This window comes from Bos grunniens, chromosome 6 (genome assembly GCF_055505025.1).
Source record: "Bos grunniens cultivar Pamir isolate PY7600 chromosome 6, Bosgru_T2T1.0, whole genome shotgun sequence".
Classification (NCBI taxonomy): domain Eukaryota; kingdom Metazoa; phylum Chordata; class Mammalia; order Artiodactyla; family Bovidae; genus Bos; species Bos grunniens.
In genome coordinates this window covers 72,142,832-72,163,956 of record NC_141170.1, presented here as the reverse complement: position 1 = coordinate 72,163,956, position 21,125 = coordinate 72,142,832, and the positions used below count along the sequence as shown (strand labels likewise).

The 21,125-nt window shown below is 36.4% G+C and overlaps 1 protein-coding gene across 4 annotated transcripts in view; it reads left to right on the top strand.

Annotated features, from left to right (window-relative positions):
- Positions 1-21,125, top strand: part of STIM2 (stromal interaction molecule 2) — a 181,696-nt gene that overhangs the window by 57,975 nt on the left and 102,596 nt on the right. For all 4 annotated transcript variants that reach the window (XM_086407756.1, XM_086407755.1, XM_086407758.1 and 1 more), the window contains exon 2: positions 14,563-14,693. In XM_086407756.1, coding sequence (XP_086263882.1) covers positions 14,563-14,693 — 131 coding nt within the window. The remainder of the gene's footprint in view (positions 1-14,562; positions 14,694-21,125) is intronic.

Sequence of the window (21,125 nt, the reverse complement as noted above, 5' to 3'; positions counted from 1 at the left end):
GTTAGCTATGTTTCCTCTGTTGCACAGTATTGGGTTGGCTAAAAAGTTTGGGGTTTTCATTACATCTTACGGAAAAACCTGAATGAACTTATTGGCCAACTCAATACATGCTTGATCCTGTCTTATACCCAGTAGTTTGAACCTCCCATTTCTCCACCCATATATTGCCTCTTTCCCCCAAGCACAGTTTGCTTTCTATATCTGTGAGTCTCTTCCTTTTTATTTTTCATTATATTCACTAGTTGTATTTTTTAGATTCCCCACATAAGTAGTATCTTACAGTGTTTGTCTTTTTCTTTCTGACTTATTTCACTCACTATAATACCCTTCAAGTGTATCCAAATTGCTGCAAAACTTCATTCTTTTTTGTAGCTAAGTAGTATTCCATTGTATTTATATACCATATCTTTTGTTGGTGGACCCTCGGGTTGCTTCCATATATTGGCAATTATAAGTAATGCTGCTTTGAACATTGAGGTGCGTATATCTTTTTGAATTAGTATTCTGATTTTTTTTTTTTTTTTCTTTTTGAGGGAGATATATACCCAGGAGAAAAATTGCTGGGTCAGATGATAGTTCTGTTTTTTAATTTTTTTAGAAACCTCCCTACTGTTTTCCATACTGGCTACACCGGTTTACATTCCCGCCAACAGTGTATGAGGGTTCTTTTTTCTCCACATATTCTCCAATGTTTGTTATTTGTGTTCTTATTGATGATAGCCATTCTGATAGGTATGAGGTGATAATCTCATTGTGTATTTGATTTGCATTTCTCTGGTGATTACCGATGGTGACCATTTTTTCATGTGCCTACCTGTTGGCTGTCTACATTTCCTCTTTGGAAAAGATGTTTGTTTTCTTTTGTACATTTTTAAATTGTTTGTTTTTGATGTTAGGTGATATGAGCTTTTGATATATGTTGGGTATTAATCCCTTATTGGTCATATCATTCGCAAATACTTTGTCCCATTTGGTAGATTGTCTTTTTGTTGAGGGTTTCCTTTGCTATGCAAAGGCTTTTAAGTTTAATTAGGTCTCATTTGTTTATTTTTGCATTTATTTCCTTTGCTTTATGGAGACAGATCCAAAAAAATGTTGCTGTGAAATATGTCAAAGAGTGTTCCACCTATGTTTTCCTCTAAGAGTTTTATAGTATCTGTATCTGGTCTTATGTTTCGGTCTTTAATCCATTTGAGTGTACTTTTGTATATGGATTGGTGAATGTTCTGATTCCTTTCTTTTAGATATAGCTGTCCAATTTTGCTAGTATCACTTGTTTGAGAGACTGTCTTCTCCATTGTATATTCTTGCTTCCTTTGTTGGAGATCAATTGACCCTAAGTGTGTGGGTTTATTTCTGGACTCTGTTTTGTTTCGTTGATCTGTATGTGTTTTTGTGCTAGTACCATATACTGTTTTGATTACTGTAGCTTTGTAGTATAGTCTGAAGTCAGGAAACTTGACTCTTCCAGTTTTGCTCTTTCTCAAGATTGTTTTGGTTGGAGTGTATTTTAACAGAAAGGGAGGAGAGAAATTAGAGATGGTAAATTAACAGTGTTTTCAAGGAGATTTTCTGAAAGAGGAGTAGTGAAGTGAAATTAAAAAGTATTTTGCCTTTTTTTTTTTTTTAAGAATGAGAGAAAAGGATGTTTATATTCTGATGCTAGTGATCTGCTGAGAACAAAATGTTAAAATGTTAAGGATGAATACTTGGAGTAGTGCTGTTGAGGAGTTCATTGAGGTGAGATTTAGTTCACAAGGAGATTAACATTATATAGGAAGTTGGATAATTCATCTGTGTCAGTAGGTCAGAGGCACAGTATGAGGTGCAGACACTGGGAGGTTGATTGGTCATGAGAGTTTATGGAAAATCTCTTTTAATTGCTTCATTAAAAATTTTTTTTTCAGTGAAGCATGAGAAGCAGAGTCATTGCCATGAATAAGGATGAGGATAAGACATTAAGGGTTGAGGATCAGGAAGGTGTGAAATAGACTGGGAGAGTGAATAGACCAGATAGTTACAGTATGATTACCTGGCAACATTAGGGTGCCATTGAAGTCTGTGGTCATGAATTTCAGGCATCATGATCAGCCTTGTTTAGATGCATGGGTATAGAGGTACAGTAGGTGGAGAATTAGATTTTTATCAAGGTTGTGGCCTGGCTAACCAAGTGAGATAATAGAGAAGGAGGTGAGGGTGTTTACAGAGGGGTGGTTATTGTGGGTGGCCATGGATTTAGCTATAACAGGAGGAGACAGAAGACATTAAAGATGAAGGACAGTAATCCATGCAACAGATGGTGACCCTGAATAGGGCAGAGTCTACATAATGTTTCAGAGGGAGAACCAGCAGGTTTCTTGAGGTCAGATGTGATGTGTATGAGTGTCATCAAGAATGACTTTAGAGTTTTTGACCCTTAGCACTTGTTAAGAGTGAAGTTGCTGTCAGCTCAAGTGCTCAGTTTGTTATCATAGTTGGTGGTTTGGTCATACTTTGTTGATATGATTGTTCCATATAAAAGAGAAAGTTTTCTAGTGTAATTAAAAGTTAGGCAAATATAATATAAGCCAGCCTACCCCATGACCACTCATTAACTTTCTGTATTGATGCACTCATTCAGTATATACTTACTTAATGAGTGCTTGTTATGTTTCAGGTGATAAGAATATTGCACAAAATATTCTTTTTGGGTATTTTTAAAACTGAGAAGTCTTTTTCTTTTGACAGATTGTGGGATATAGGGAAAAATTAAGTTCTTTGGATTTGGACAGATCTAGGTTGAATTTCAGCAAAATGATTAAAACTTTTGACCTGGGAGTAAATTATTTTACATATGAGAGTCTTGGCTAATTCATCGTGAGAAGCTCTACTGTGTTTCCAACTTGGTAGGGCTGTTGAGAGAAGTAGAATTAGCCAAGCAAAGCAACTGGCATGTAAGTTATCCAACAAACTCTCTATTCCTTCTTTAACTTCTCTTTTTATATTTTAGGGTGTATTTGGTTTTGAGATCAGGCAAAAGATATTCAGAGTTAAGTCTAATTAAAAACTAATGTTTTTGCTGTCTGTTAAGGTAATAGCAGTATAATAGGAAGAGTACACTTAGATTGCAAGAGACTTGGCATTGAATTCCTGCTGTGCTGTTTACTTTCAACGGGCACTTTACCTTTCTGGATAATAATAAAAGGTATCTCTTGAGTGTTGTTTGTGGAGTTCTAAGTATGTGCCAACACTGTGCTAGATGTTTTATACATAGATATCTCATTTAATCCTAATAACAACCTTGTAAATATACTGTTACTCCCATTTTATAGATGAAGTAGTTAAGGCAAAGAAGTTAAATAACTTTCCTGAGGTTGTATAATAAGTGGCAGAATGAGAATGAATTGAAAGTTCTTTTTTCCCCTATAGAGTGCTCAACCTTTCTCATCAGCAAAATTGGGATACCGTTTTTATTTTCTTATTGTTGTTGGTTTCTTGTGCTGAGAAAGAAGTGAAACAGTGTCATGCTCTTAGATCAGTGCCTGGCAGTACCAGTAATGTTCTTTATTTCCCAAAGTGTTGATATAAGTAGAATGGTTTTAATAGTCTTTTTTTTCCACTTGTTTTGCTCATAGCTTTTTAAAAAATTATAAAATATATGTAACATCAAATTTATAATTTTAACCACTTTAAGAATATGAATTAGTGGCATAAAGTACATGCACAATGTTCTGGTTGTAATTTTGAATTACCATTTTCTTCCCTTCAAAACAAACGAAAATAAGCAAAGCTATTCCATTGCTCTGTGCACATAATATTGCTAATCGTCATTAGTGTTCATAGCATCCTGGGAAACCAGGAGTCAGTAAATAAGTGTATACATGCACCTGTTTACTTCTGTTTTTTCCACCTAGTCAGCAGTATTTTCCTGCATATGACAGATACAACAATGTCATGTACAGATATAGTATTGCTTTCTAGGAGGTTATAGTATAAAATAAAATTGGAAAAATTAGGCATCTGTCAGTGAATCTAGAGATGAATACAGCTGCATAAATACTCCTGCTCATTTATTAATATTTATTAATATTAATAAGTTGATTATTAAAATCAAAGGAACATATTGGTTAACCATGAATAGAAGTGTAGATATTTTTGGATTGAGGAATGTTTGGTAAATGAATTGCATATTAAGAGTTTTGAGGCAGAGGGGATTACCTTCTGTCTCCTACCTTTGAGAAGATTAGCAGGAACTTCTTGAGGTGACAAGGACAACATGTTTTGTGTGGGCTGGGGAATAAGTGGGAGTAAAATAATCAGAGATGGTAAGTTGAAAGATGTCCCTGGAAAGGGAAAAGGGACCTAAGTTAACTGAGTTTGTATCCAATAGTCTGTTTAAAACATTTGGAAGGTATTTTTGGACTTAGCAGTTTTTAAGGGAAATTTTTAGCTAACAGATTGGGGAAAGTTTTTTTCTCTTTACAAGAGTCAGACTACTTCTTTGTCAACAAAGTCAGTCATTCAGAGCTCCAGTCATCAGTCAGAAGAGATTTCAAAGAACAGGCCCTTTATTTTCTGTTGAGTATAACAATTAAGCCATAATTTGATAATATCAATGGATGTTTCTCAAAAAAATAAATTAATCCTCCTATATGGCAGATTTTGGTGATATGCTTGACACTGGGAAAATAAGGGACAATAGACTCTGCCTTAAAGAGGATATCAAAAAAGAAAGAAGGCATTATTCACTTTCCTTTTTAATTTGAATCAGATTGTTGGTTTATTGGAAAATGACACCGAATGGTAATCTCTGAAGATTTTAGAGAAAATATCTCAAAATACTCTGATTGAAGTATTTAATTTGATAAGTGGCTTGGGAGCCATTAATGAAAGTACTAAGTATGAACAATAGTTGTTTAAAATTTTTCTCTCAGTGGTAGTAATTAAGAAAAGCCTAATCATGAGACTCATAAACAGTCGCCAGTGCGGTAAGTCAAGTTCTTGGCAATATATGATGTTACACATTGTTAACGGGCTTCAGTCATTGGTTTGTGATTAAAAGTCAGCTGGCTCTCCTTCTTAGTTGTTACGAAACTGCTGACCTTCAAGGTTTTGTAGGAGGGAAACTAGCTTTAAAGACTGGATTTGCTTTTTCAGGTTCATTTGTTTCTTAAGTTCTTATTTTTCTTACATTTCTGAACTGTACCCCTACCTGTATCAATTGACTGGGACAAAAAAATGAAGAATATGGCATAAATATTGGTCTCTAGTAAAAGCTTAATGCAATCACTTTTGATGCATTTGTAATGATGTTGTTTGGTTACACTCAGCCAAATAGAAGTGTACCTTTGTACACTTGTAGTTCAGACTTGTAGTTCAGAAATGTCAGTCATGGTTGCCTCCTTTCTCTGACTACATTTCAGTTGTCACTTCAGTCTGACCTTTTCCATCTGACCAACTGCTGTGATTGTGGTTTATGTTCTGTTACTTCCTGCCTGCAGTTGGAATAGGCATTCAGTGGTGACAAGCATGTTAACTGAGACTGTAGTTTTCCTCTGTAGATTAAAATGAAACTGAGTATATAGGAAAGCATTTTTTTAAACTTGAAAGCACTATACAAAATATAAATTGTGATTTATCTCTGTTATAGTTACCAACAAGTCACAGTTCAGTTCAGTTGCTCAGTCGTGTGACTCTTTGTGACCCCGTGGACTGCAGTACGCCAGGCCTCCCTGTGCATCACCCGAGTTTACTCAAACTCATGTCCATTGAGTTGGTGATGTCATCCAACTACCTCATCCTCTGTCGTCCCCTTCTCCTCCCACCTTCATCTTTCCCAACCACTTAAAACTTTATCAGTAGTTCCTTGAATATTCTATTTTTTTAAAAATTGATTTTAATTCTTGGTTCCTTGTCATTCACTGATTAATAGCCCCAGGCCACCAGATTCACATCCTACTGCTTCTCCACTTGCTAGTGTTTTCCTTCCTCCTTCTAGGGAGGAGTGTTGTCTAGCAGAGGACAGTTCCTTGTACTGTGGGACTGACCTCCCCGCCCCACTCTTGTGAAGGCCAGAGGCAGCATCTGGGAGAGGTGAACAGGGAGGAGCACTGAGTAGCACTCTCTGCTGAGAGCCAGTCTGCCAGCAGACTGCTCTTTGTGGGTCCCAGATCTTATCTTACTTCCTCTTTGGGTTTGTTGTTTTCTCTTTTTTCAAAACCCTGCTTATTAAAATCCAATTTCTTTTTCATAATACCACCAAAAATGCAATTGCTTGCATGTAAAATTCAGTCAGGCATAATTATTTATTAGGAGTGCTGATCCCCTGGAGGAAGGCATGGCAACCTACTCCAGTATTCTTGCTTGAAGAATTCCGTGGACAGAGGAGTCTGGTGGGCTACAGTCCATAGGATCGCAAAGAGTCAGACACGACTGAAGCATCTGATCATGTACACACTGTATAATAATAATATACATATATCATAACATATATAATAATAGTGATGTATAGTAATCAATAAAATGGGGCTTCTCTGGTGGCTCAGTGCTAAGGAGTCTGCCTGCCAGTGCAAGGGGGCGTGGGTTTGATCCCTAAGTTGGGAATATCCCCTGGAGAAGGAAATGGCAACCCTATCCAGTATTCTTGCCTGGGAGATCCCATGGACAGAGGAGCCTGGTGGGCTACAATCCATGGGGTTGCAAAGAGTTGGACATGACTGAATGACTAAAACAACAATCAGTAAAAACAAGCTTAGGCCTTGCCTTCATGAAATTTTATCTTTACTGCTCAAGTTTTAGAGCCTTGAATCTTAAATATTTTAAAGTTCTCCTTCCATTTTTTTATAATGTGTTATATATTTTGTTCATTAAGTATTTATACAGCTGTCTTTGACAGTGGATAGATAAGATTTCATACTTCAGGCTCTTGAAGACTACTGAATAGTTTTCATGAAAGGAGGAGTAATATTAATAGATTTCAACTAACTGCTTAGACTAACGTCAGTGTCGTAAAGAGGTAAGGGATTTTTATTGTCATTTTCTACATCTTAGTTTTCTAATCAGCCAAGTAATTTCGTGAAAAGTTTTTCTCTTCCAAAAATTTATATTGGAAACCAGTTATGTAAGTAATTCAGTGAACGCATTTTTTGAGTGCAGACTATGTGCCAGGCCCTGTTCTAGGCACTCAAGGAAGAGCAGTGCCTATAATCTCATGACTGCATTATAGTGGAGGAGTGGAAAGTCAGGAAATAAATACATAATATATGCGCTGTGATTAAGTGCTGTGAAGAAAAACATAGCAAATAGAAAAGGCGGGGAATATTTTAGGTGAGGAAAGAAGATGACCTCTGAGGAGAAACATTTGTGCTGGAATGAAAAGAGTTACCAACAATGGGTGTACTTGGGAAAAAGAGCTTTGCAGGTTGGGGAAACTGCAAATAGGGGGTTTCAGTGAGTAATCTATTAATATTTTTTCCCCTTTTTGGCACTTTATAGTAATCTGTAGATCCCTCCATAATCTGGCCTTCATTGATACTGTCAGTCTTATCTCTTAATTACCTTGTCAAATGGTAATAATAGTGCCTATTTTATAGGCAAAGTGAAATGTATAATATGTAACATAGATTTATGTGATGTGTAATAGACACTCCATAATTGATAGCTGTTGTCATCATTAGTTTGTTAGTATAATAACTATTAGCAGCTTATGTTCTTGCCTATTGATGTCTTCCTAGAGAACACTTGCTCATCTTTCAAGATTCAGTGTGAATGTATCTTTCTTCTCAAATCTTTTTCTTGCTGTGCAGGACTACGTTCTAAGTTTTGCTGCCATTATATATTTATTACATGTCTGTCATTGCATTTGCCATGTTTAACTTTGTTTTTACCCTTTATATACCTGGCTTCTAAACTGAAGCCTGGCATTCTACATTTTTCCAGGTAAAAACTTATATTCAGCAGTTTACTTGGCTTCTGATATTTATATATGTTTAAGCTTTCAGTTCTTCCCTGGTGGCTCAAACGGTAAAGAATCTGCCTGCAATATGGGAGACCCGGGTTCGATCCCTGGGTCAAACAGATGCTCTGGAGAATGGAATGGCAACCAACTCCAGTGTTCTTGCCTGGAGAGTTCTATGGACAGAGGAGCCTGGTGGGCCACAGTCCATGGGATAGCAGAGTCAGACATGACTGAGCAACTAACACTTTCATTTTCAAACTTTCAATATATGTCTATCACTGTGGTAATATAGTAAAGGTTTGTTCAAGGGGAGTGTGAGTTAAAGGTACGTTATTATCAAAAGGAGAAGAAAGCTAAGAAGTGTAGGTCTGAATTTTAGATTGTGTCTGTCTTTCATGAGGTGTCTAATGATCCTCTTCCATGGGATACAATTGTGTTTCTTGGTTTTCTCTGCTTCTCAGCCAGGTTTGGGCATGATCTATGATAGCGATTCCTTATTCTTCTCTGACACGGGAAACACTGATGTATTTATATTCATTGTACTGACACTCAAACATGAATTTGAAGACTGGTGTGAATCCCAAGTCTGTCATTTCTAGGGGTGTAATCTTTAGCAGGTTACTCATAAGTCTCATTTCCTCATCTGAAAAACGAATATGTTCTTCACACAACGTTGTAGGGATTATATTATGTACATAAAATAGCTTTGGCTTCTAGAATACATTAGATGCTTCTTACTAGGTAAAATCATTTTAATTCATTAGTTATTTCTGCAGAATCAGACTGAGCATTTGTTTGGGTAAAGGAAAGCAGGATAGAACTTAACAATGGTGTTGATTGCTGACTTTGGTTGGTTAAGTCTTTCTCTGTTTCAGCTGATTTCTTTTTTATTTTTTTCTCACTGGAATGTGCTGCTCTTGATTCAGAGAAGAGAAAGGAATGCTCAGCATAATGCTGAAAAGATACATTGCTTCATGTTGCGTTTAACACAAGATGAGGGCACTGAAAGCTTCCCAGGTGGCACTGGTGTTAAAGAAACTGCCTGCCAATGCTGGAGACAGACACAGGTTTATTTTCTGGGTTGAGAAGATCCCATGGACAAGGAAATGGCAACCCACTCCAGTATCCTTGCCTGGAGAATCCCATGGACAGAGAATCCTGGCAGCCTACAGTCCATAGGGTTGCAAAGAGTCGGACACGACTGAAGCGACTTAGCGCACACACACACACATGAGGGCACTAAGGGGAGGAAATTTATTTTTGGTGGGTGTCTGCACCAAGCACAAGGCCTTCCAGGGACAGGCACTCCTTATCATGTGTAAAAATGAACAGGTGATTTTTGTTTAAGTGAGAAACTGGTTATAGAGTACATGGTGCATTTTGGGTAGCTAAGGTAGATGTCTGTATGATGGCAAAGGAGACAGATTTTGGTATTTAAGCAGTTGTCTTTGAAATTTGTCTATTAATCCCTATTCGTTAACTGCATAGTTCTTTTATATCAGTTTGTATATTCTAAAAGAAATTTAGATCACCTACTTTGAGTTAAAATGGTCAGTTGTGCTGAATTAACCTAGAAGGAAAAACAACTGAGAAAAAAATGAAAAAGACGTTGGAACAGGTTCAGTTTAGTTCAGTCACTCAGTCCTGTCCGACTCTTTGTGACCCTATGAACCGCAGCATGGCAGGCCTCCCTGTCCATCACCAACTCCCAGAGTTCACCCAAACCCATGTCCATTGAGTCAGTGATGCCATCCAACCATCTCATCCTCTGTCGTCCCCTTCTCCTGCTGCCCTCAATCTTTCCCAGCATCAGGGTCTTTTCAAAATTAGTCAGCTCTTCGCATCAGGTGGCCCAAGTATTGGAGTTTCAGCTTCAACATCAGTCCTTCCGATGAACACCCAGGACTGATCTCCTTTAGGATGGACTGGTTGGATCTCCTTGCAGTCCAAGGGACTCTCAAGAGTCTTCTCCAACACCACGGTTCAAAAGCATCAATTCTTCAGCGCTCAGCTTTCTTTATAGTCCAACTCTCACATCCGTACATGACTACTGGAAAAACCATAGCCTTGACTAGATGGACCTTTGTTGACAAAGGAATGTCTCTGCTTTTTAATATGCTGTCTAGGTTGGTCATGACTTTCCTTCCAAGGAGTAAGTGTCTTTTAATTTTGGCTGCAATCACCATATGCAGTGACTTTGGAGCCCAAAAAAATAAAGTCAGCTAAGAGGCTCTTTAGTTCTTCTTTCTGCCGTAAGGGTGGTGTCATCTGCATTTCTGAGGTTATTGATATTTCTCCCGGCAATCTTGATTCCAGCTTGTGCTTCTTCCAGCCCAGCATTTCTCATGATGTGCTCTGCGTATAAGTTAAATAAGCAGGGTGACAATATACAGCCTTGACGTACTCCTTTTCCTATTTGGAACCAGTCTGTTGTTCCATGTCCAGTTCTAACTGCTGCTTCCTGACCTGCATACATATTTCTCAAGAGGCAGGTCAGGTGGTCTGGTATTCCCATCTCTTTCAGAATTTTCCACAGTTTATTGTGATCCACATAGTCAAAGGCTTTGGCATAGTTAATTAAGCAGAAATAGATGTTTTTTTAGAACAAGTAATGGAATTCACAATTCACAACTCATCTAAGTTAGAATTCAAAGGCCGTAAGACACTGTACCAAATGGAAACAGAATTTCATGTGGAAAATGGATCATTCTTGCCGTATCCTCAGCTCCTGTCTTTCCTTTCCTTCTGCTGTTCCATCATGGCAAAACACCAAACTTAGCGCAGTCTTCGTCCTTTACCTTCCCATTCCTTGGGAGCATGGGCTCTTGAGTGCTGCCAGGATTCCTGCAGCACTTCCTGATGATTGTGCCTCCCAGTCTTGTCTCCATTTGTCTTCCGCTGTCACCAGATTGATCTCTCTATATGAATCTGATTTTGTTGGTCTTCTCCTTGAAATCCCTAGTGGGCTTCTTATAGTTTTCAGAGTAAAAAATCCAAATTCTTTAGTATGGAAAAACGACTTTTAGAGTTTTTATCCCTTCTTACCAATCTCCTATTTGGTCTCTTGTTTATTGATTTTTTTCCCCTCTGATTGTAATTTGTGCCAGCCATATCAACCAGTTGCATTTCTGTGAGTGTTTTGTGTTCTTTTCATGACACTGAATGTATGATGCATGCATTTCTCTCCTTCCCAAGGTCATCAATACAGTTCTTTAAAACTCCCTGTGTTTACCTCTAGAAAAGTTCTGCCTCTTCTTTCCCAGTCTGGATTAGGTGCCGTCCCTCCATGCTCTCACAGCACTCTACAATTAATGTTCTTAGTGCCAACAGCATGCCTTTCCCTAGCCTGTGAGCTTTTTTAGGTACAGGATACTCTTATTATCTCTTTAATGCTGGCCAGTGGTTTGCACAGTATAGAAGACTAGAACTTTGTGATTTAGTTAATGTATGAAATAGCAGAATTTACAGAGGTCCAGAATGTGTCCAGCTAAGTTGTGGGTATTATGAGCATGTGAGACATGGAAGAACATGGCCCCTGCCCTTTTCATAAGCTTAGTCATATGGACAAAATCACATTAAGCAATTAGAGGTTAAAGTGAAAGTCGCTCAGTCGTGTCCGACTATTTGCGACCCCATGGACTGTACAGTCCATGGAATTCTCCAGGCCAGAATACTGGAGTGCGTAGCCTTTCCCTTCTCCAGGGGATCTTCCCAACTCAGAGATCAAACCCAGGTCTCCCGCATTGCAGGCGGATTCTTTACCAGCTGAGCCACAAGGGGAGCCCAAGAATACTGGAGTAGGTAACCTATCCCTTCTCCAGCAGATCTTCCTGACCCAGGAATCGAACCAGGGTCTCCTGTATTGCAGGCGGATTTCTTTACCAATTGAGCTATCAGGGAAGCCAAAAGCAGGACCTGTTGTACCAGAAGTGGGTTCGAACTCATGAGGATATAAATCCATTGGAACTTAAGTCTAATGCCTTAACCACTCGGCCATTCTGGTACAACATTAAAGACTGATTTGAGAATAAAGATTATAGTTGAGAATTTCAAATTCCTTGACATTTCATTATCTGCTCTTTGTTCTGTTGTTCCTTAATACTTACCACTCCTGACATGCTATTCCAGAGAAAGCACTGGCGACCCACTCCAGTACTCTTGCCTGGAAAATCTCAGGGACGGGGGAGCCTGGTGGGCTGCTGTCTATGGGGTCAGACAGAGTCGGACACGACTAAAGCGACTTAGCAGCAGCAGTTAGCAGCTACTAGTAAAAGTTGAGGTTGTTTCTAATATTTTGTTACTAAAAACAACATGCTATTCATTTTGCTTATTTACCTTGTTGTGCTCATCTCCTGCATTAGAATGTAAGTTTTGTGAGAAATTTTTCTCTCTGTTGTTCACTGCTATTTCCAATGCCTGACACATGGTAGTGCTCAGTAGATATTTGTTGAATGGATTGAATGACATTCAGAGAAAGAAGTACTCAGAGTTGGTTTTTATGAAATACGTCATGAAGAAGTTAAATTCAGAGGTAGATTCTGATAGTGTTTTATTAATTTAAGTTAAAAAAATACAATTTTGTTTACATATGAGTTTTTTCCAGATTATAGGACTTCCTCCTTTTCTCTACTTTTTAACATTTCTACCGTCCTCACTGTTGACTTTGCTTAGAGAGTTTAACAACAAGGCCTATTTAATCAGAGTGAGTGATGCTGAACCTTTCCTTATGTGCTAGTTATAATAAACTTTCACTTCACATGCTTATTTGCAAAATAAAATATGTATAAAAATATGTCTGAGAGGCAATAACACATTTTACACATAATCTTCTTTATGCCATATGTGGTGGTGATACCCGAGAGCTTATATTTTATTTTGCATCCATTCAGGAAAAGTTGGGGCATCTCAGGGTTCTGGATTGTTTTGTGAATTAGGGATTATAATTGACCATTATTTTTATAAGTTCTTAGATTTTTAGCAAATGGTTATCAGAGTTTTAAATATTTACACATTTATGTCACATAACTTATAATTTCATTTTCTTATTTTTATAGGCTTTTCTGTTTCCTTCCTTTTCAAGACTAAAGGAATGAAAATTAGGTTTTGATTTAAAACTGTTAAAAATGTTAAATTGCCAAAATGGTCTGTAAGTAGAACATGTAGGTAATAGAGGTGTAAATTGTTTTGTTTTGTTTTTAAAGGAAGTTACTAGTTGATCTCCACAACTGACTTCTTGTTTTTTTTCCTCAGTGCAGAATTAGATACTCTTAGGCCATTATAGTGAAAGTGAAGTGAAAGTGAAGTCGCTCAGTTTCACTTTTCACTTTCATGCATTGGAGAAGGAAATGGCAACCCACTCCAGTGTTCTTGCCTGGAGAATCCCAGGGATGGTGGAGCCTGTTGGGCTGCCATCTATGGGGTCACACAGAGTCAGACACGACTGAAGTGACTTAGCATCAGCGAGCCATTATAACTGCAATCAATTCAGGTGAGCAAGAGTCCTTCCAGTGAATATTCAGGGTTGATTTCTTTTAGGATTGACTGGTTTGATCTCCTTGCAGTCCAAGAGATTCTCAGGAATCTTCTCCAGCACCACAATTCAAAAGCATCAGTTCTTTGGCTCTCAGCCTTCTTTATGGTCCAACTCTCACATCCATACATGACTACTGGAAAAACCAAAGCTTTGACTTTAAAAACTTTAAGACCACACTATTTGTGGAAATACATGTGGATTTGATGACATTTTAAAAGGATATTATTTTACTATTTTAGTGACTTGGTATAAATCAGTTCTTGGAATTTGTCAATCTGCCAGTCAGCCAGATTGGGTATGAGTGAAGCTTTGACAGTACTTTTCCATTTTGGTGTATAGGCTGTTTACTATTTGAGGTCAGCAAGAGGTAATTTTTATTAATCTCATTTTAAGTCATGAAAAATTACATATTCTCTATAAATTGTTATTTTTTGACAATCTACATGTGAGGATTCACTCATTTCCGTACAAAATTATTTAGGCAATAAATTTATGTTAAGAAAAATATGAAGAACAAGGTTTTTAAAATTCAGTTTTTCCTCGTTGAATCTAAGAAGTTACACATTTAGAGAGTCATATGATGGACTCTTAGAATCTGTTAGAAAAATGATAAAGACATTTCTAAGGATCATGTCAATGTTCTACATTTCTTTTTCTTGTATTCTTTGTGATGTTGCCCTAAGGACTTACATTTTAGACTGGCCTATACAAGAAAACCCCTTGTGCTCTGTGATTTTCTTTTTTTTTTTTTTTAGTTTTTAAGGAGGGAGTTTATCTGTTTTTTGGGGGATTAATTTACAAATATCATGAGTTGAATAAGATGATTGTTGAAGATGTATAAGAATGTGGACAACTTGAATTTAGTATTGGTTGTAGTTTGATATCAATTAAGTTGGATTATTTATTTTTAGTCAGTATGTTCATATACTATACTTTTGATGTGAAGAATATCCTACTAGATAGAATTCTTAAAGCATCTTAGTTTGACTTAGTCTGAAATTTAATTTGTTGGTTTTGTTTGAAATTCAACTGTCTTGATTATAGCCTGTGTTTTGGGGTGGCAGGTTAGTAATTGCCCTTTGTTTTATTTCAGATCCATGCATGTCACTGAGTCCACCATGCTTCACAGAAGAAGATAGATTTAGTCTGGAAGCTCTTCAAACAATACATAAACAAATGGATGATGACAAAGATGGTGGAATCGAAGTAGATGAAAGTGATGAAGTAGGTGGAGACCCTTTTTCACTGATACTCTCTTGTAACAGCGTGACCAAGTTTATAGTCTTGAATTTTCCCATTATTCCTTGTATGACTCAACTCCATTTTCCTCATCTTTAGTTTTTTTCTTTATGCTTTAATTTTGCCCTTTGTATTTAGCATGATTTTTTCTTTTTTTCACACATATATGTCTTCCTAGTTTTATAAGAATCCTTGGCCTCATGTACTTACGTTTCTCAAACATATATTCTGTTCTATGTCACCTATTTCTGTTTTATAAACCACCACCACATTTTGTCGTCTAAAACAACAACAATTTGTTATTTGTCCTGGTTCTCTGGGTTGACCGGGCTTTGCTGGGTACATTTTCTGTTCCCGTAGTTATGGCCCAGGGTCATGGTGGCAGTTGTATTCAGTTGTGATCTCTTTTGGGCTGAAATATCTCAAATGACTTTTTTACCTTCAGTCTCTCCATTTGGCAGTTACTAACGTGTCATCATTCAGGGGTCTAGCTCAGACTTCCTCATGACATGACAGCTGGCCTTCCAGGTGGCAGTGTTCTAAGAAAACAAGTTCCCGTGTGAAAGTGCTTATTATACCCCTGCATGCCAATACCTGTTAATATCAAATTGGTTTAAAACAAAGTTAATTGGCTGAATTCAGAGTTTGTGTGGGAGAGGATTATATGAAAATATGAATGCCAGCATATGTGGTTTATTGGGGGTCACCGGCGTCATAGTCTACTGTAACCACTGTACAAATAAATAATGCTTTTTTTTTTTTTTTTTAAGGATTCTCACCTTACCCCTGCTCTGGTGTCCCTTTTAGTTTTCTTTGTAGAAATTGTTTTCTTTATTTGATTATGATCTCATTCTTACCAAATCTTTTAGGTCTGTTCAACCTTTTTGTTGTATTTGTCACTGTTGACACTGCTTCTCTTTTAGTTTATATAATACTAAATTACATTTTTTTCTACATTATTATCTAATGTTGTATAACAGTGACATCTTCTTATCACACTGTTGTCTAATCACATTGTTATGTAACAGTAGCATTCTCTAAAGATCAATTTTTGACCTGCTGTATCCCTGGGTGCTTAAATGGTAAAGAATATGCCACCAGTGCAGGAGACCTGGTTTCGATCCCTGGGTCAGGAAGATCCCCTGAAGAAGGAAATAGCAACCCACGCCAGTGTTCTTGCTAGGATAATTCAATTCACAGAGGAGCCCGGAGGGCTACAGTCCATGGGGTTGCAAAGAGTTGGATACAACTGAGCGACTAACACTTTCAATACTTACATAAAACATTTACCTTGAAACTCCTCATCTGTTTTTAGGTTACTCTTATTTCTTCCATCTCTAAGTCAGTGCAGATTCTGACCTACATGTATGGCTTTCTGCCTGATGTCTTTTGAGGACTCTTGTTTTCAGCTTAGTTTATCTAAAACAAAATCCCAGATCTTTGCTTTGAAATCCTCAGTGGCACGTGTGGACCTATTTCTTCTTTTTTTTAAGTCTTCTAAGTCAGGAGTTGGCAGACTTTAATGTAAAGGACCAGGTTAAGGGTTGAAATGTATCCCACTCCCTAAATATTTTGGAGTCCTAACCCCCAGAACCTCATAGTGTGACCTTATCTGGAAATGAGTTTGTTTCAGATGTAGTTATTTAAGAGGAGCATATGGAGTAGCATGGGTCCTTAGTCCAGTATGACTGGTGTCTTTGTAAGAGAGGAGAAAACCATGTGGAAAGGCAGGTGTGGGGGAAGATTATCATGTGACAGTGGAGGCAGAGATTGGAGTTATGAAGTTAGAAGTCAAGGAATGACAAGGATTGCTGATGATCCCAGAAACCAAGACAAAGGCATCAAACAGATTGTCCCCTAGAGCCTTTCAGAGAGCATGGCCCTCCTAACACTTGATTTCAGATTTATAGCCTCCAGACCTGAGAAAGAATAAATTTCTGTTATTTTAAGCCATTTAGTTTATGGTACTTTATTACAGCAGCCCTAGGAAACTAACATAGGTTAGCTAATCAATATTTTAGATGTTTGTGGGCCATATAATCTCTGTTGTATCTACTCATCACTCCCATTGTAGTGCCAAGCAGCCACAGACAGTATGTGGAGTAATGGTCATGGCTGTGTTTCAATAAAACTTTGTTTGCACAAAAACAAGTATCGGGCTGTAGTGTGTTAACCCCTGCTATAAATGAAATTTTGTGTTTTTAGAATTAATTCCTCCCCCGCTTCCACTTATCTGTTCTAGTTATTGTTCCATTTTAATCTAGGTATTTATTATTTTATGGGTAGATTATCACTTTTACATTTTTCTGCTCTAATTCATCATGCATATCACTTTGAGAATGTTTTTCTCTAGCTTAGAAGTTTAACAGTGATTTCTTAGTACTTATTAGATCAGATAATAACTCTTTAGTCTTTTTTTTTTTGACTGTCTCTGCATCAACTGATTTCTGCTTACTGAGATAATAATCTCTTCTCATTCGGTTTAAATCATTTTGAATTGAGTTCAGTTCCAGTAATACCAAAATCATGGCTTCAGTTCAAAACAGTCAAATTTATTTGTTCACTTTTAGAACTACAGATGACAGGGTATTCCTATTTTACATTGTTCTCAACTTAAAAAGTATTTAGTAGAGTAAATGAAATGAAGTTGATGGATTGTTAGTTTTACTTACTAGAATGTAACAAAGTAGTTGTCATTTATTAAGGGTCACTTTATTATACTGAGTAATTCATTCTCTCAGCATCACCATTTTTTCTCTCTTCCACTACAAAGACACACAATATACACAACAAAATTAAGCTATAAAACTACTTTTAGTTTTTTAGTAAAGCATTGAAAAGTAATGCTCTAGATTATTAGTGATAAATTGTTCATTTTAATCCTCTCAAGATTGTCTAAATGATTTAGTTGCCAGTATATTTACTTAGGATCTTGAAGATCAGTATTCTAACATAAGTTTTATTTACTCCATAACTTATTACTTGCACATGAATTATGGAATAAATAGCATTTTATGTTCATATATTTGATACTCTTTGTAAAGGAAATTATATTCTCTAGACTGAATAGATTTCCTAAAAATATTGTTGTACATTTTCTTAATCATTTACAGTATTAGTTTGATCAGACTCCGTGTCAGCTCAGAGTGTCTAGTGTTATGTAGATGAGTGCCCTGTTCAGTTTCATAATTCAGTCCATCAATTAAATTGGAAATAACTTGTAACGCTAAACCCTGTACTGTGTTGAAAGGTTATAATTTTAAGTTATTATACTAACGGTGCTGTTTTCCTCTGATTTTTAGTATTACTGAGGAACTAATAATTGTTTAACAGTGTTTTAGGTTAAGAAATATATTAATTCAGAGGGATTATTTCAGGGAGAGTTAGAGGTGGGACTGGAAGAGCATATGTGGTTAATTTGGAAAGTTTTGGTATTATAAAATGTTTAAAAAAAGATTAGTGTGCACTTTCACTTTTTGAAACTAGAAACACATGTATATCTGTGGTGGATTCATTTCGATATTTGGCAAAACCAATACAATATTGTAAAGTTTAAAAATAAAATTTAAAAAAAAAAGGAAAAAAAATATGAAATGATTCAAAAAAAAAACTAGAATAGTTTTAGATAGCTACCTTTCAGAACTTATAAATTAAGATTGGTTCATTTTTAGCTTAAAAAAGGTTAGATTTTTTAATATTAAAAATCTACATAACAAAATTAGTCTTGTTATTAATTGATATATCACATTATAAATATTATTACTCTGGGGTGTTTTCTGACACCAAGCAGTTTTTCAGTTTTCTAGCACCCAACTGCATTTCCAGGAGTTCAATTCTGACACTCTCTACCTGGAGATGGTATCAAATCCATGAGTTAAAGGACTCAGTCCCATTATACCGCCCTTGCTTCAGATGCCAGCCACAAATCTCTGGTTATGTTTATGAACTTTAACTGACGGGCCTTGAATCTGAGATTCCCATGGCTCTTTCCTCAGATTTGAAAATTTGCTGGGTATGTATCTGAATAAAACGAAAACATGAATTCAAACCATACACGCACCACAGGTTCATAGCAGCAGCATTTAAAGTTGCCAAGATATGGAAGCGACCTAAGCATCCACCAATAGATGAATGGGTAAAGAAGATGTGGTATACAGTAGAATATGACTTAGCCATAAAAAGAGTAAAATCTTGCCATTTGCAGCAACATGGATGCACTTTGAGGGTATTATGCTGCTAAGTGAAATAAGTCAGACAGAGAAAGACAAATACTGTATGATACTGCTGACGTGTGAAATCTAAACATACAACAAATTAGTGAATAATACAAAAAGGAAGCAGAGTCACAATATTGAGAGCAAACTGTGATTACCAGTGGGGAGAGGGAAGTGCTGGGAGGGGCAAGATAGTGGGCATAGGGTACTAAGAGGTAGAAACTGTTAAGCTACAAGGATATATTGTACAACACAGGGAATATAGCCAATATTTTGTAATAACTATAAGTAGACCAGGGCCTTTAAAAATTGTTAGCCACTATTGTACACCTGTAAGTTAGATAATATTGTTTATCATCTGTACTTCAATAAAAAAAGAAAATTTGCTTCAATGGCTCTCTGGAACAGCCAAATGGAAGAGATGTACAGGACAGGGTTTGATAGAAGGGGCATGAAGCTTTCATGCCCTCTCTGGGCATGCCACCCTCCCAGCACCTCCCACACCGTGATGTGTTCACTGGCTCTCTGAATCTCTTAAGTTGAGGAGTTTTTACAGAGCTCAGTTTTCCCAGAGGTCAGGTGAGAGGTACTAAAGTTTCCAATTCTCTAATCACTTGGTCCTTTTGGTGACCAGCTCCATCTTGAGGCTGCCTGGAGGCCCCACCCTTACTCATCTCATTAGTGTGAACTCAGGTGTGATCAAAGGAGAAAAGAACACTGTCACTGAGGAAGTTCCGAGAGTTTTAAGAGCTCTATGCCAGGAACCAGGGATGAAGAACAAATATATTTTTTATTCTGTCACAATTATAAAAATATTTAAATATGAAAAAACAGCAAAAACTCATTTAATTATTAAAAGTGCATTCAATGGGAAAGATCTGTTCCAGTAGTGTGTTATATATAGGCAGGTATTAAGTAAGCTTATGCAGATAATTGACAGCCTGTTTGAATGTATTTGATTGCATAATAGTTTCTAGAATTACAAGTTATTTTAATCTTTTTACCTCATCATAAGATATTAAGTGCTCTAGTGTGTGAGGTGTTATCATTATCACTGTGCCAAACAAAGTAAGCATGCATGGCTGTATAATTTATACTTCAGTGGAATTTTTATTCAGTCTTTTAAATTTTAATAGAATTCCAAATATTTTGTAATGAAAATAAAAACTATAAAACAAAGCTTATGTTTAAAGAACCTAGAATTCTATTAGTGTGATAGTTAACCTTTAATGTTTAAAAACAGAAGATGATATCTTTCTCTTTGTATTTCTTTTAATATTAATATTTAAAAGCAAATATAGCATGCTTCTGTGTTTTAATAGTACCCAAAAGAATCTAGAAGTCCATTGTACAGTATGGTAGCTACTAGTATGTTTGTGTATTGAGCACTTAAAATTGAAGTGTGTTATATGTGTAAAATGTACTTCAGATTTGGAAGATTTATATAAATATAAAACATTTAAACTTTGAAATCTTGATTACCTGTTGGAAATGGTTATGGACATACACACTGAGTTACATGAAATACAAAATTTGTTTTACTTGTTTCTGTGTTATATGTGTAAAATGTACTTCAGATTTGGAAGATTTATATAAATATAAAACATTTAAACTTTGAAATCTTGATTATCTGTTGGAAATGGTTATATTATGGACATACACACTGAGTTACATGAAATACAAAATTTGTTTTACTTGTTTCTTTTTACTTTTTAATGTGACTCCTAGGAAATTTTAACTCACAATTTATTTCTATTGGACAGGACTGATCTTAGAGACTATAATGTATTGCAAGTGTTAAGGAATAGGTTTTTAATTCTGAGTTTTTGGACCAGTTTGCTGTCTTCAGTTCATTACAGCTGTGTCTTGATTTGTATTTCTTCAGTGTCTGTTTTTTAAAGTGAATATTAATACTATTATACATCTCCAGTGGGCATCATTAGGAAACTTCCTGAGTTTCTTAGGGAACCTTACTCAGAAATGTTAAAATACTTAATTTCTTGTGATTTTTTGAATCAAAGTATTGCTTTTAAAAGTATTTTGAATTAAAAACTTTTTATCACAGTATAGTCTTTACAATGTTGTGTTAGTTCTGCTGTACAGCAGAGTGAATCAGTTATGTGTGTACATATAGCCACTCTTTTTTTGATTTCCTTCCCATTTAGGTCACCACAGATAATTGAATAGAGTTCTTTGTGCTATA